This window comes from Trematomus bernacchii, unplaced genomic scaffold (genome assembly GCF_902827165.1).
Source record: "Trematomus bernacchii unplaced genomic scaffold, fTreBer1.1, whole genome shotgun sequence".
Classification (NCBI taxonomy): Eukaryota; Metazoa; Chordata; class Actinopteri; order Perciformes; family Nototheniidae; genus Trematomus; species Trematomus bernacchii.
In genome coordinates this window covers 1772454-1788297 of record NW_022987614.1, presented here as the reverse complement: position 1 = coordinate 1788297, position 15844 = coordinate 1772454, and the positions used below count along the sequence as shown (strand labels likewise).

The 15844-nt window shown below is 46.8% G+C and overlaps 1 protein-coding gene across 1 annotated transcript in view; it reads left to right on the top strand.

The window, feature by feature from the left end:
• The window catches only part of LOC117483746 (tripartite motif-containing protein 16-like), a 32073-nt gene extending 16687 nt beyond the window's left edge, over positions 1-15386 (top strand). The window contains exon 2 of the mRNA XM_034132096.1: positions 13291-15386. Coding sequence (XP_033987987.1) covers positions 13291-14843 — 1553 coding nt within the window. The 3' untranslated portion in view covers positions 14844-15386. The remainder of the gene's footprint in view (positions 1-13290) is intronic.
• Positions 15387-15844: the final 458 nt, after the last annotated feature.

The window sequence follows — 15844 nt, the reverse complement described above, 5'->3', positions numbered from 1 at the left end:
AGGGCGTCCTCCTTCGCCGCCCATGCCTCGCGCCATAGCGGGCGGATATGCGGGTTCGAGAACTTCTCGAGGCGGTTCACGAAGGAGAGCGAGCCACGAAGGGGGCGGCCGAAGATGATCTGCGCCGGCGAGAGGTTGCAGTCGGGGTCAGGCGTGTTCCGCAACTGCAGCATAGCACGCAGGAAGCGGTCCTGATCAAGGCTGCCCGACGGGCCGGTGTTGGACATCAGGAGGCGCTTAGCAGTCTTAACCGCAACTTCCGCCCTCCCATTCGACTGCGGAAAGCTAACGGAGGACACACGGTGTTTGACGTGCCATAAGCGGAGGAAGTCCTCAGTGTGGCTCCCCTTGAATTCCGGACCACCGTCGCTCGAGAGCTCCTCCGGTACGCCGAAGGTAGCGAAGAACGAGCGGAGGTGTTGGACCAGGCCAGCTGAGCCCGCCAGGGCAGTACCCGCCGTAGAACTCAGGACCTCTACCCAGCCCGAAAGCCGATCCCCGACAACTAGGTAGTGGCGGCCCCCATAGTCGAAGAAGTCAGCAAACACCGCCTCGAATGGCGTGGACGGGGGTGGTGACGGCAGGGGGGGTGTAGCCGCCTGTGACGGAGCATTGCGGTTGCAGTCTGCACACCCGTCCCTGGTGGCCTGAATGTCCCCGGACATCCCGGGCCAGTAAACTATGGCTCGGGCATGCTGCCCCATCGCTGAGGTCCCCTGGTGAGCGGCATGGAGATGCCGAAGGACTCTCCCACGGAGGGATGGGGGGAACACAACGCGGTCCCGATAGAGCAGGACGCCGTCCTGTGCGTAGACGGACTCACAGACCGATGACAGACTCGCCAGGGCAGGGTCGTTAACGTCAATCCCACCCTCCTGCTCGATGAGTTGGAGGAGGTGGCCGAGGCATCCGCCAGCCGCTGTCTCCCGTGCGAGGAGGGGCCAAGAGACGGCTCCGAGCTCCCGTGCGTCGTCGCGGATGGAGGCCATGAGTGCTGACTCCACGGCGTCAGGCCCGCTCGGCAGCCCCAGTGAGAGGCCGTTCGCTGAGCCCGAGAGGGAAGGATGCCTTGACGTGGCATCAGCGGCATAGTTGCTCTTGCCAGGCAGATGCACAATGTCGAAGCGCCATGGGAGGGTGCGCTGCTTGAGTCTAAACAGACGCGAGTTTGTTATCTCATCCAGTGTACGGTCACCAAAGATCTTCACCAATGGCTTATGGTCGGTGACCACGACGAGGTTGTCGGACCCCTGCGTGAAGTACCGCGTCTGTTCCAGACCCCAGGCCACAGCTAGGGCCTCTCCCTCGACGGCCGCATAGCGCTGCTCCGCAGGGGACAGGAAACGCGAACCCGCGAGGGTGATCCTCCATCCTCCTGGACAGCAGTCCGGTATGCCCGGGGCACAGTGACAATGTTGCTGGAGCAGGAAGTAGCCAATGCCACGCATGGACCAGTCAGGGCGGAGGCAGGTACGCTTCTGCATGTCGTAGATCTCCACGCCCTCGCGGATGGCCTCCATTATGGCTTGCTTGGACGTCTGGAAGGCCTCCTCCAGAACGGGGGACCATAGGAACACACAGCGCGGGCTGAGGAATGGCTTAAATGGGGCCATCGTGTCACGCAGCTGGGCGTAGTTAGCCACCTGGTTGACGAGGCCAAACCAACTCCTGATGTCCGTCGTGGAGCCTGGGGTGGGGAAGTCCCGGATGGTGTCCAAGTATTTCGGGAGCGGTTCGATGGTAGATTCCGACACCCTGAAGCCGGCGAAGTCGACGCACCTCTCGGCGAACTGAAGCTTGTCCGGGTTCAACACGATGCCCGACCGGCCGACACGCGTCAGGAAGTCGATGGTCCTCCACCAGTGTTGCTCCAGGTCGGTGTCATAGTGGATGGTGTCATCCACACAACGTTCCTTGCGTTCATAGTCCGAGAGGACGGCGTCAAACCGACGGTTGTAGCCATCCCCTGATGACAGGAAACCCTGTGGTGCCCTGGTGTAGCGCCAACGGCCGAAGGGCGTGATGAAGGTAGTGAGGTGGCGATCCGACTCACGCAGGGGGACGCTGTGGTAGCCGTTCCAGGCATCCGTGGCGGTCTTCCAGGTGCCCTTCGGGACGCGGCGTGCAAGGTGGAACGGGGACTCAGTGGCGAAGGTCTCACGTTGGCAGAACTTGTTGAGGGGGGAGAGGTCCACGGTCCTGCGGGGGGAACCGTCGTGCTTCCGAGTGACTACCATGCGATGGCACCACGCCACTGGCTCGCCGTATGGTACGCGTTCAATGACCCCGAGGGCTTCGTCCCGCAGGAGGTCATCGTGGACCCTCCGCTGCCAGTGTAGAGGCACTGTAGCCGCGGTGTGGCATGCCTTAGGCGTAGCTGCGGGGTCCACGTGCATCTCGATAGGTGGCCCCTCCATGCATGGTAGTGCCCGATGGGGGCAAGTATTGAATGTCGACGAGGCATATCTCCCGAGCAGCCAACCTTTCATCCGGCTGTTGTTCTCTGGCGTACAAGGGAACGGCAGAGCTGCGGGGCGCGCCGGGGGGACCGTGCGCTGAGGACATGAGCACTGGGGACATGAGCACTGGGCGTCCTGGGGGTCACCTGGCCCCACGCAGCCGCCGTTGGTTGACCTCGTCGCATTGACGGATAAGGGCTGGTCTGGCGTGTCAGCCGTGTCAGGGCCACACCCGTCCTGGGGCCCCCCTGCAATGTCGTCCGACGGGAAGCCCACGGGCAAGAGACCGAGGTTGAGCAACGACTCGTAGGATAGGTACATGGCCCGGACTGAGCTGCTCACGTATACCATGGAACGGCAGGATGTAACACGCCCCCCCGCTGCAGGTCGTCGAGAGCCTGGCAAAGAACGCTCCCTCGATGGCTATAGGGGAGTGGTTGGCGGCCGACAGGCTGAGGCTGACGGGTCGCAAGTCGTCCCTCGCGAAACCGCAGGCCAGGAACTCCTCCAGAGACCAAAGGTCCGACTGCGCGCCAGTGTCCGCGACGGCGGATATCCGAGCTCCGTCGGCCGAGCCCCGGTTGCTGGTGCCATCCCTCAGCCCCGACTGGCGAGTCCATCGAGATGGTGATCAATGCTCGGGGGTGGTCTCTCATCCTGGCTCGTCTCCATTCGCCTTTGGAGAAGATGTGGTGCTCGAGTCTGATAGGTGCAGGCCTGTTGAGACAGCCGTGCGACGTAGGGGCGCGGCGTCGGCGATGGCTCCCGTAACGTCGGCCAGGGCGGGCTCCAGCTCGCACCGACGAGACCTGGGAGACCAGCTCCGACCCCATGGCGGCATGTTGACTGTCGGATGACGGCTGTGGACACCTCTGTCGTCGGCGGGCCCTGTAGCAGCCGATGCACACCAGGTGAGGCTTCGGATTCCACCCGCGAGGCCCCTCCGTGAAGACGTTGAAGACGCTCTTACATTCCGGGCACGAGGCACGTTTAGCCCCGGCCGCAGGGCTCGGGGCGGGGCTCGTCTGTGGAGTCGTCTGCAGGCGCCGGAATGACGACATGGCTGATAGGGAGGACGACGGGAGAGCGTTACGGGCCATCTCTTTGTTCTCGACGAGTGCAATTACATCGTTAACTGGCTTGACCAGGACATCAGATGTCCCCAGCGTCTCGCGGCGTATGTCCGAGTCATAGATGCCATTGAGCAGAACATCACGGATAATGTGGTCGGTATAGTCCACGTCTTTACCACACTCGCATACTGCATTATATGCGCATGTCTCTGCTTTACCCCGCACTCTGGCAGCGAATGCGCGGAATGTCTCGTCGCGTTCCTGGCGTAACTAGAGTAGCTCGGTGCGCAGGACGCATGTAGCGACTGGGATGACAGCTAGGGAACGCATGACAGCGATCAGATCTGGCAAGGGTCCGGAAGCGGCGTCGGGGACGGCTTTCAACAGGCTGTCTCCAAGTACAGGCCCAGCGCACTGAAACAGCTGGAATGGGGCCTGGGCATTCCCTATGCCTGAGCCGGCGCGGAATACATTCCAACGGCGGATGAACACGTTCCATTCCTCTATCGATACGCCCACATCAACTTTGGGCCGATCGAGTCTCGGACAGTGAGGGGCTGGGGCCTGGGCTGGCGCGGCCATGACAGGCGCTGCGTGCTGGTGGCTAAATCCATGAATCGTCAATAGGGCAATGACGAGTGCTTCAGATACGTCTTCGGATTTGAACTCGCAGCCGGGGGCAGGGCATCCAACAACGACCATGGTGTTGTCATGAAGAAACACACTCCTCAATGTCAGTTTCAGTGTTTTAATGACAAAGATGACGACACCCTGAAACAGAGTAATACAGCGAGGTAAGCTGACAAAGTATTACATACATGCATGTCATCATTAACACAACACAAATATATGCTACGACACCACGTATATATACACCAACAATAGTGGGAACAGTCTTACATGTGTGAGTGGATGAACGTCTCGACACGAGGCGGAGTGAATGAACAATGTTTGAACTAAAATGGCCGCTCAGTACTATCGGGTCAGAGCGCAGCATATCCGGTGCGACAGCAGTGAGACGCTGCCCTCTAGTGGCCGGCGATAAACTCTTCAGTTTTCTTTGATTCATTTGTTTTTATGAATGAAAAACATTCGAGACGCCACCAAAGAGACGAGAAGTCATTTTTTGTATTCTCTTCCCTCATTTGCTTTCCTCTGGTTTAATTACACTTTGATAACATGTGTTTAAAACATCTTAAAGATAACTATAAGTACACACAGGCAAGGCAGGCAACTGCTTGGGGCCCCGGACCAGAAGGGGGCCCCCAAAGAAGGTAGATTAAGAAGGTCCACAACATGAAACACCCTTTCATTTACTGCAACGACATGTCGGGAAACCCCCTCAAGGCGGCCCCATGCATAGCGCGCCGTAAAATGCTGCTTTTTATTTTAAGTTTCGTTGCCTTGCTCCGCTCTGGGGGGGGGGGGGGAAAGAGTGTGTTAGGGCTCCACTAATGGCTGGTTTCAAGGGGCCCCCAGTGCATTTTTGCCTAGGGCCCCCACAAATCAAATCAAATCAGGTTTTATTTATAAAGCACATTTAAAAGCGATTTTTGGTCGAGCCAAAGTGCTGTACATGTAATAAAAAACACATTACTACAAAACACAATAAACGACAATAAATTACAACAGATATAACTTAAAAAACAAAATAAGAATAAAACACACGGAAAAGTCAGGAGTCATGCTCCGCTCTAATTAGAAAGCCAGAGAGAAGAAGTGTGTTTTTAATGTGGATTTAAAAACCCCTACGGTCTGGGCCGACCTCACATGGAGGGGCAAAGTGTTCCAGAGCCTAGGGCCAGCTGCTGCGAAGGCTCGGTGCCCTCGGGTTTTTAGCCTGGTCTTGGGCACTACCAGCAGCAGCTGGTCAGCAGACCTTAAAGCTCTGGCTGGGGTGTAGCGCTGGAGCAGTTCAGTTATATAGGCCGGAGCCAGCCCATTTAGGGCTTTAAAAACAAATAAAAGGACTTTAAAATCAATTCTGAACCGAACTGGAAGCCAGTGTAATGAGGCCAGAATAGGGGTGATGTGGTCGCGCTTTTTGTGACCAGTCAACAAACGTGCAGCCGCGTTTTGGACTAGCTGTAAGCGTTTGATTGAGGCCTGGTACATACCCACATACCAGTGTTGTAGTCAAGTCACCAATTCACGAGTCCAAGTCACTCTCGAGTCACCACTCTTCGAGTCCGAGTCCAAGTCCGAGTCACCAAGGGAGAGTCGTAGTCGAGTCCGAGTCCAAGTCCGAGTCACCCAAGGAGTGTCCGAGTCGAGTCCGAGTCCGAGTCATCATTACCTGTGTTCGAGTCCGAGTCCAAGTCCGAGTCACCCAAGGAGTGTCCGAGTCGAGTCCGAGTCCGAGTCATCATTACCTGTGTTCGAGTCCGAGTCCAAGTCCGAGTCACCTAAGAAGAGTCCAAGTCAAGTCCGAGTCACAAGTCTTCATGTATTAATCTTCGTGGATATATGTGTTGAAATGTAGCTGCTCCTCTACATTGCTTTTATCCTGTCATGTTATACTAATCTGTCTATTGAACTGCTGTGAAGCCAGTTTGGCTACAATTCTTGTAATAGGTGCTATACAAATATAAAGCTTATTACTAATATTAATATTATTATTATTATTATATATAAATAAACTATGTTTAAAATGAGTTACCTTTTAGAGAAGTGATTATATTTGTATGCCAATATTTTCCTATGGTAAAGTTTTCGTTTTGCACTTTTATTTTGATAGTAATAAGATCGGGACTCTTATTTTGAAGGAACTTTTACCGGTTAAATCGGTTTACTGATAAAGATTTAGCCCCAGAAAGCACATGGCTACTTAGCATGCAAAATGACGTCATTCTGCATGTTAAGTAGCCGTGTGCTTTCGTGTTATCGGCTGAATCTTTATTTATTGATTAGATCACGTTACTCTGATGATAGTGTTCAAGACAGCCTATATGTCTGAACTCGATGTTTAGAGTAATGTGTTACGGAGCCTTCTCTTCAATATTGTTTCCACATAGAGCATTTTGCGCTGCTCTTTTCCAATGTCGAAGCAGAATGTGTGAAAGCATACAGCACGATGCGGGGTGTGTCTCTAGACATCTTTAGACTGGAATAGCGGGGCCCAGTACGTGAACTCGCCTCGCAGCCGGTGCACACGCCAGGATAGCGGACATCAGACTCCATAGAAAACTTGCTCGAGTCCGAGTCCGAGTCCAAGTCGGAGCGTCAATGTACAAGTCGAGTCCGAGTCATCGTGGGGGGAAAAATGCACGAGTCCGAGTCCGAGTCCAAGTCAGCGTACGCGATAATTCACGAGTCCGAGTCCGAGTCCAAGTCATCGTGTGCGAGAATTCACGAGTCCAAGTCCGAGTCGCGTCAATCAGTGCGCGAGTCCGAGTCGAGTCACGAGTCCCGAAAATCGGCACTCGAGTCCGAGTCCAGGACTCGAGTACTCCATCTCTGCCACATACAGAGCGTTACAATAGTCCAGTCTCGAGGTTACAAAGGCGTTGATAACCCTTTCTAAGTCTTTAAAAGATAAATACGACTTGGTTTTGGCCAATAGACTTATTTTAAAAAAGCAGGATTTTACTACGGTGCTAACCTGCTTGTCAAATTTAAAAGTGCTGGTGAATGTCACTCCAAGGTTCATGACCGAGGGGAGGATGTTTTTTTTGATAGAGCCCAGAATATCAACCGGAGAGGCTGGAGGTTGCGGTCCAAAGAAGATGACCTCAGTCTTGCTCTCGTTGAGGTTGAGGAAGTTTTTGCTCAGCCAGGATTTAATCTCTGCTAAGCAGTCCATCAGCTGCTGTAGTGAGTGTGTGACATTTGCTTTTAGTGGCAGATATATCTGTACATCGTCGGCGTAGCAGTGGAAGGGAATGTTATGTTTTGTGAGTATTGAACCTAGGGGCAGTATGTACAGTAGGAAAAGGATGGGGCCCAGAATCGAGCCTTGGGGAACCCCACAGGTAAGAGGGGCTTTGGCAGAGGAGAAGGCACCTAGCTGTACCGAGAAGCTACGGTCTGTCAGGTAGGACCTGAACCATGCAAGGGCAGAGCCTGTGATGCCAGCGGACTGTTCAAGCCGTGACAACAGGATGCTATGGTCCACAGTGTCAAAGGCAGCTGTCAGGTCTAACAGCACCAAGACAGCTGGGCTACCTGAGTCGGCGGCTAGGAGCAGATCATTAAAAACTCTTAAAAGAGCTGTTTCAGTGCTGTGCATGGGTTTGAAGCCAGACTGAAACTTTTCATGGATTCCATGCGTGGTTAAAAAGGACTGCAGCTGGGCGTAGACTACTCGCTCCAGGGCTTTTGATAAAAAAGGCAGCTGGGAGATGGGCCTAAAATTTGCGAGAATGGAGGGGTCGAGATTTTTCTTTTTAAGGAGTGGCTTAACCACGGCATGTTTGAAGGCAGCTGGGACACATCCTGAGGTAAGAGAGGTGTTTAAAGACTAAAGAGGTGTTTAAACACAGACTCTAGAATCGCCACTGAGTACACAAAAAGTGTGTTAAATCCACAGTTTTTGTATCCGGTAATACACCTGTTGTTATTCTAGAATAAGGCCATTGTTATTGTTTTTAAAGCTGAATATTTTTTGTTTTTTGCATCTATCTGGGATCATCAGTCGGTTTTAGCGAGTAGTTCTTATCTCAAATTAAGAGTATTTATAATTTAAAAAATGCCAAATTAGAGAGTCATGTATTGCAGTTATATAAATAACATATTTATGGAGTAGTGTTCCCTTCCTTTATGAGAGAATACCTATTTTTTCTGTTAAATATGAAAGTTAGAAGTTGAAAACAGACAGATTTATCCGTATTTCCCCAAATATTAGTTGCATTGCAATTATCACCCATATTTTCTTCATTTATCTAAAGCCACTATGTATAAAAACACATTTCATACACATTTATAGTATTGTCATGTTCCCCGATTGATGTGTACCTTAAAGAAATCATCACTTCCTGTCGGTTTTTCACAATAAAAGATATCCAGTTTTTTTGTCTTTTATTTTGAAAATACAGGAATAAACCAGTGAATAAAGACAGTGTTCGTGATGTTTAAATTACAGAAGAAATCTAATAAAAGTGGCTTTAAACACTGATACAATTGGGGAAAAATGATATTAACAAAATGTACACATTAACAGTTTACATTTTAAATTTACACCAAAAATATTCCTAGTACAAATATATGTTTGCACCACTTTTCACATTAATAAAAACACTTCTGATTGCTTTTTTATTCATTTTAAAAAGCTTTTTAATACACAAAAAAGTACAAATAGTGACATTTAAAAAATTCACATTGGTACCCAAACTAAGAGAAATTATCTGTAACACAAAAACGTTTCACCTTTTTGTAACTTTGTCAAAAATATGCGAAAAATAAGCTTTATTTACTGAAAATAATGGCTTTAAAAATAAAGAAAATATGTAAGATGACGACAAAATCTTCTGAAAAATATCAAATAATTACAAATAAATCCACAAATAACGGCTTTTAAGATTGAGAAAACTGGAATTAATTGACATCTCCTAAAATGAGAAATAAGGTCTAAAAAATGTGCTTTTTTCTTTAGTTAGTCACCATTTCAGTCAGGGTTTATATCGTCATAAGTTCCGCTATAATCAAGTTTTCCACATGTTGTTTATGAATCAACATGAGTCTTAACATGTCAATAATACGTGTCATTTTTAGGTCTTGAAATTGTTGAAATTCACGTTTACTTATTATTCTATTTGGTGTACATATATTTGTTACCGCTCATATCATGTTTAAAAACTGCATCGATTTCACAGCACTTGCTCAAAAGGGATTTATATCAAATGTTAGAAATTAAAATCAATGTTTTATGGCATAATTTAGTTTAAACATTACGTCAGCTTAAAAGCAGTTTTATTCTGAAAATCCTTCATTTCCGGTTAGCATTAGCATGTGGCTAACGTTTTGAAACCGTGAATTGAAGGTGACATGACATGTGATGTTGTACACTAAACACACTGGGATTAGCACTCATTTATTGACGCTGAATAACGTTTATCAGGGAATGTTTAAATAACCACAGACACCAGAAGGATGTAATTTAGCAACAAAAAAAGGCAGGAATTGCATTGGACCCGCCCCCCCGACGACGCTGGCCAATAGGAGAAGACCTCAGATGACAACAGGAAGACCAAGCCAAGAATCAAGGATCCATGCTCCGGACCTGGGCTGACCAAGACATGGGGAGAGTGTCTCCGCTTGCAATTTCATTTGTAAACCACCGCATCTTTAGTGTAATTAAATGCTGTTAACTTTTATAAGCGTGCCTTGACTCTTTTCAGTCTCTCCTGCTCTCGGGGTTCAAGAATATCTAATACAAACTACAACATAAATGTTAGTATTTAAAACAGTAAATAATATCGTTTCTTTTCAAATACACTCTCTTGCCATCAAGAAAGTATTTTACGCACATGTATGAAGGCTCTGTTATGTGTAATGTTTTATTACGTGTATTTTGCAGCTGTCACCCATTTCTCTTCCTTGTTCCTGTTTTATTTTGAAAGGATCAAACTGTTTTCTCTTTTGGATGCGAGAGCTTCTCTGAAAGGCGGTTTTGTTTTTCCCGTCTTCTTAATTTATCTTGTGCCTTAAGAGATATTTACGTGTATAAAAAAATAAGAAGATGCTTCAACGGTTTTTCCTCATGTGTCACAATGTCTCCTAAATGTCTTTTAAAAACAAATAAAGAGCTTTAGCTGGCTATAGCAGCATGGAGCTGTACAGCACTGTGTTTCTCATAATTTCTGTATTTATCATTGCACTGCTATTGGCTAGCGCTCCAACACATTGTACGTGATAGGCTAAGGGGCGGGACATCTCTAAGCGGTCGACCAATCACAACTGAACATTAAAGCATGGAGACATGTCCCAGTAGAGACACTACATACTGATATACACCTGAACATCAGCAGGAGAGGACTCTTTAAAGTAGAGACACTACATACTGATATACACCTGAACATCAGCAGGAGAGGACTCTTTAAAGTAGAGACACTACATACTGATATACACCTGAACATCAGCAGGAGAGGACTCTTTAAAGTAGAGACACTACATACTGATGTAAACCTGAACATCAGCAGGAGAGGACTCTTTAAAGTAGAGACACTACATACTGATATACACCTGAACATCAGCAGGAGAGGACTCTTTAAAGTAGAGACACTACATACTGATATACACCTGAACATCAGCAGGAGAGGACTCTTTAAAGTAGAGACACAACATACTGATATACACCTGAACATCAGTAGGAGAGGACTCTTTAAAGTAGAGACACTACATACTGATATACACCTGAACATCAGCAGGAGATGACTCTTTAAAGTAGAGACACTACTGATGTAAACCTGAACATCAGCAGGGGAGGACTCTTTAAAGTAGAGACACTACATACTGATATACACCTGAACATCAGCAGGAGAGGACTCTTTAAAGTAGAGACACTACATACTGATATACACCTGAACATCAGCAGGAGAGGACTCTTTAAAGTAGAGACACTACATACTGATATACACCATCAGCAGGAGAGGACTCTTTAAAGTAGAGACACTACATACTGATATACACCTGAACATCAGCACGAGAGGACTCTTTAAAGTAGAAGCACTACACACCTAAACATCAGCAGGAGAGGACTCTTTAAAGGGGACCTATCATGCAAAATGCACTTTTGTACGTCTTTTATACATGAATATGTGTCCCCGGTGTTCCAGGGAACTCACCAAGTGTCAGAAAACACAACCCTCTCTATTTTCCTCCATACCCAAATCTCTAAAAAAGGGGCTGCAACGGATCTGATAAAAACTGATCCAGATTTGAACACTGTCCTGACGTCAGGACGGTGGCGCTACGGCTATTGGGCCAACTCCACCAATCAGGAGGAGACAACCACAGCATTGCCGTTCGAAAGCGCTGGTGACGTTGTAGTACATATGCCAGGCCTGTAGATGGTGCTGTTGCTCACAGAATCAACCCTTGCAAAAACAGAGCTAACATTTTTCAAATTGAGCAAAATGAGGCATGGCTAAAATGCATGATCTGTTTGGTATTTTGAAAAAAAAAAAAGTATAAATATGCCTTATATAGGTATGGTCCTACACTATATTATTCAAATATAGCATGATAGGTCCACTTTAAAGTAGACATACTGATATACACCTGATATTCATATCAAAAATCCAAAGGAGCACAAAAACAACAGCAGGAAACCTCCATTTGAAAAACAGCTGCAGTTTACTTTATTTTTAACCTTTTGAAATAAAATCTCAGAAATCAGAAAAATGCTCAATTTAATTTCTGAGGTGTTGTTTTTTTTTGGCAGCTAGACTTCATCACTTATGTTGCTCTCACAGCAAAAATGCATTCATGACACAATCTTAATTGTGTTTATAAAAGATTTAAGGCTAATTCAGGTTTATTTTAAATAATGTCCCTTTTTTTTAACCATTAAAAGTCCAAATTACATCTTAAATTGTTCATATTTCACCTTAAGTATCACACTCTGCTCTCATTACACCAGACCCATGTTTAGACACTGATGTTTTTAGGCTCCCTATATTTCATATTACAACTTGGCATATTTGTATTGCAGACTACTTATCCGTAAGGGAATACAGAATACAGTACACAGAAATGCAATAGCACAATGTACTGTTTGGGGCTGATAATAGAGGTAGAGTAGCTCTGTTTTACGACTTACAATGCTTGACAGAAACCCTGCACACTCCCAGATAACACAGATAAGAATTCAAGTAGGCTATATTATATGTAATGCAGAACAACTTTCATGGCTGTATGAATGTAAAAGATGGTGTTTTAGTATATTAAAAAGTCGCTGAATGAAGAACTGGACAAAGTTCTTGCTGCTGTGTGCAGGTAACTGTGTTATTTCATCAACTATGTTACTTGCAAGAAGTGTGCATGAAAGGGTTAACAAAGGGTTAAAGAAGTCAGCAAAACAGCCCCCAACACTTTGTTTTCCCTCAGTGGGATTGCCTTGTAGCCTCACTAACTTATTATAAGGACTTTGGAACAGGGTAATAGTCCTCTGCCACGTTGCCACTATAAAACCCTGATGAGCTATCCGTCTTCTTCCTGCTCTCATGCATATTGAAACTTATAAAACATAGCTTTTTCCACTGTCTCCTACAAAGGATGTTCATATGCACTATACTAATGCATGCTTTAAGACATCAGCCTATATGCTGCAGTTGCAGTAGATCTTCTAAGCATGACTGGACAAAGTGCTTGCTGCTGTGTTCATTTCAATTTCCTCAATTTCCTCGCAGAAATCTCTCATTAAGTCAGCGAGAGAGCCTCAAAGCACCTTGTGTTTTCACAGATTGATCAGCCTGAAAACTCTCACATTTACTGAAGGAAGCAGTGAGAGTGGACTTTGGAGCGGAGTGTCTCTTTAACAACGCTCCCCCTTATGAATTGCGTCATACTTCCTGATGGGTGTAACCAGTGCATGAGCTGACAGGCCCTATTCACTGCAAACTCACATGATCAGATCACACTCACAATAGTTTCAGGTTTCAGGAAGTGAAACTCAGACACTCGCAGTCACTGAGAGGTGAAATGGCGCAGAAAAGGAGTTCAGCTGGACCGGGAAACCTTCTCTTGTTCGATCTGTCTGGATCTACTGAAGGATCCGGTGGCGACTTCCTGTGGACACAGCTACTGCATGAAGTGTATTCAAACCCACTGGGATAAAGAGGATGAGAAGAAAGTCTACAGCTGCCCTCAGTGTAGAAAAAGCTTCACACCGAGGCCTGTCCTGCTGAAGAACACCATGTTAGCAGATTTAGTGGAGGAGCTGAAGAAGACTGGACTCCAAGCTGCTCCTGCTGATCACTGCTATGCTGGAGCTGAAGATGTGGCCTGTGATTTCTGCACTGGGAGAAAACTGAGAGCCTGTAAGTCCTGTCTGCAGTGTCTGGCCTCTTATTGTGAGAAACACCTCCAGCCTCATTATGACGCAGCTACGTTTAAAAAACACAAGCTGGTGGAGCCCTCCAAGAAGCTCCAGGAGAACATCTGCTCTCGTCACGACGAGGTGATGAAGATGTTCTGCCGCACTGATCAGCAGTGTATCTGTTATCTCTGTTCTGTGGATGAACACAAAGGCCACGACACAGTGACAGCTGCAGCACAGAGAACTGAGAGGCAGAGAGAGCTGGAGGGGAGTCGACTAAACATCCAGCAGAGAATCCAGGACAGAGAGAAGGAGGTGAAGCTGCTTCAGCAGGAGGTGGAGGCCGTCAATGGCTCTGCTGATAAAGCAGTGGAGGACAGTGAGAAGATGTTCACTGAGCTTATCCGTCTCATGGAGAAAAGAAGCTCTGATGTGAAGCAGCAGGTCAGATCCCAGCAGAAGAGTGAAGTGAGTCGAGTCAAAGAGCTTCAGGAGAAGCTGGAGCAGGAGATGGCTGAGCTGAAGAGGAGAGACGCTGAGCTGAAGCTGCTGTCTCACACAGAGGATCACAACCAGTTTCTGCACAGCTACCCCTCACTGTCAGCCCTCAGTGAACCTACACACTCCTCCAGCATCAACATCCGTCCTCTGAGCTACTTTGAGGACGTGACGGCAGCCCTGTCATCAGTCAGAGACAAACTACAGGACGTCCTGAGAGAGGAATGGACAAACGTCTCACCGACTGAAGTGGATGTTTTACTGTCAGCAGCAGAGCCCACCACCAGAGCTGGGTTCTTAAAATATTCACAGGAGATTACACTGGATCCAAACACAGCACACACACGGCTGTTATTATCTGAGGGGAGCAGAAAAGCAACATTCATGAAACAACATCAGTCTTATTCTAGTCACCCAGACAGATTCACTGTATGGCCTCAGGTCCTGAGTAGAGAGAGTCTGACTGGACGTTGTTACTGGGAGGTGGAGTGGAGAGGGAGAGCAGTTCATGTAGCAGTCGCATACAAGAATATCAGCAGAGCAGGGAGTGTGTATGAAAGTTTATTTGGATTCAATGACAAATCTTGGGCGTTAATTTATGAGCAAAACAGTTATTCATTTAATTACAACAGAATCAACACTCCCGTCTCAGGTCCTCAGTCCTCCAGAGTAGGAGTGTACCTGGATCACAGAGCAGGTATTCTGTCCTTCTACAGCGTCTCTGAAACCATGACTCTCCTCCACAGAGTCCAGACCACATTCACTCAGCCGCTACATGCTGGAGTTTTGCTTTATTGTTATCATGGAACCACAGCCGAGTTGTGTAAACTGAAATAGCCAGAAGTCATTTGAGGAACTCTTCTACTTCTTAAACTCATTGTGTGTCCATCATTGTTGCTGAGAGCTGATTGTTCATGTCTTCACTGCACAGAGATCAGCTGTCAATCAAACATTATGGGATGTGCTTTAACATCTTCTCATGAGTTGTTCTGTAGATGTTGGAGTTTCTTTAGGCGGCGCTCCTTCCTGTGTCTGTTTAGCCATGGAGGCTGTCACTGCTCAGGAGGATTTCTGTTAACCTCAACTCATATTTCTCTGCATGGAAATGTAAACTTTGCTCTAAATATTTGTTGAATATCGATATTGATTTATTTGTATGTTGTTGTTTCTCTTGTAAAGCATGAGAGAGAGAAAGCACCAGAGCTTCTTTCATTGTAGATATTTTATTCTAAATGTCTTCAATGTGTTTCTAAGTCTCAATGTGTTGAATGCATAAAGGAAAGTTTGAAGAAGGAAATAAAACACATTAAAATAAAAGCTAACTTTTTGTAATAAATTGTGTTTCTATTTTCAAGATGTGAGATGAGTGCCACATTTACATGTCTGTACAAAATAAAATGTTGAGGTTTTTCTTGTTAATAAAAGATTTAAGAGGACAAAATCTCAGTCTTTTGTTTTTTTAATTAAAAAAATATTTGTAAATTATTTTTCTGAAACAAGATATTTGCATTTTTTATTTATTTTTAGGATTAAGAAAATAATAATAAATGAATGTGTATATCAGTATGTAGTGTCTCTACTTTAAAGAGTCCTCTCCTGCTGATGTTCAGGTGTATATCAGTATGTAGTGTCTCTACTTTAAAGAGTCCTCTCCTGCTGATGTTCAGGTGTATATCAGTATGTAGTGTCTCTACTTTAAAGAGTCCTCTCCTGCTGATGTTCAGGTGTATATCAGTATGTAGTGTCTCTACTTTAAAGAGTCCTCTCCTGCTGATGTTCAGGTGTATATCTGTTACGATATCCGATAGGACCCAAACGCAGGACACGGCAGAGTGTTG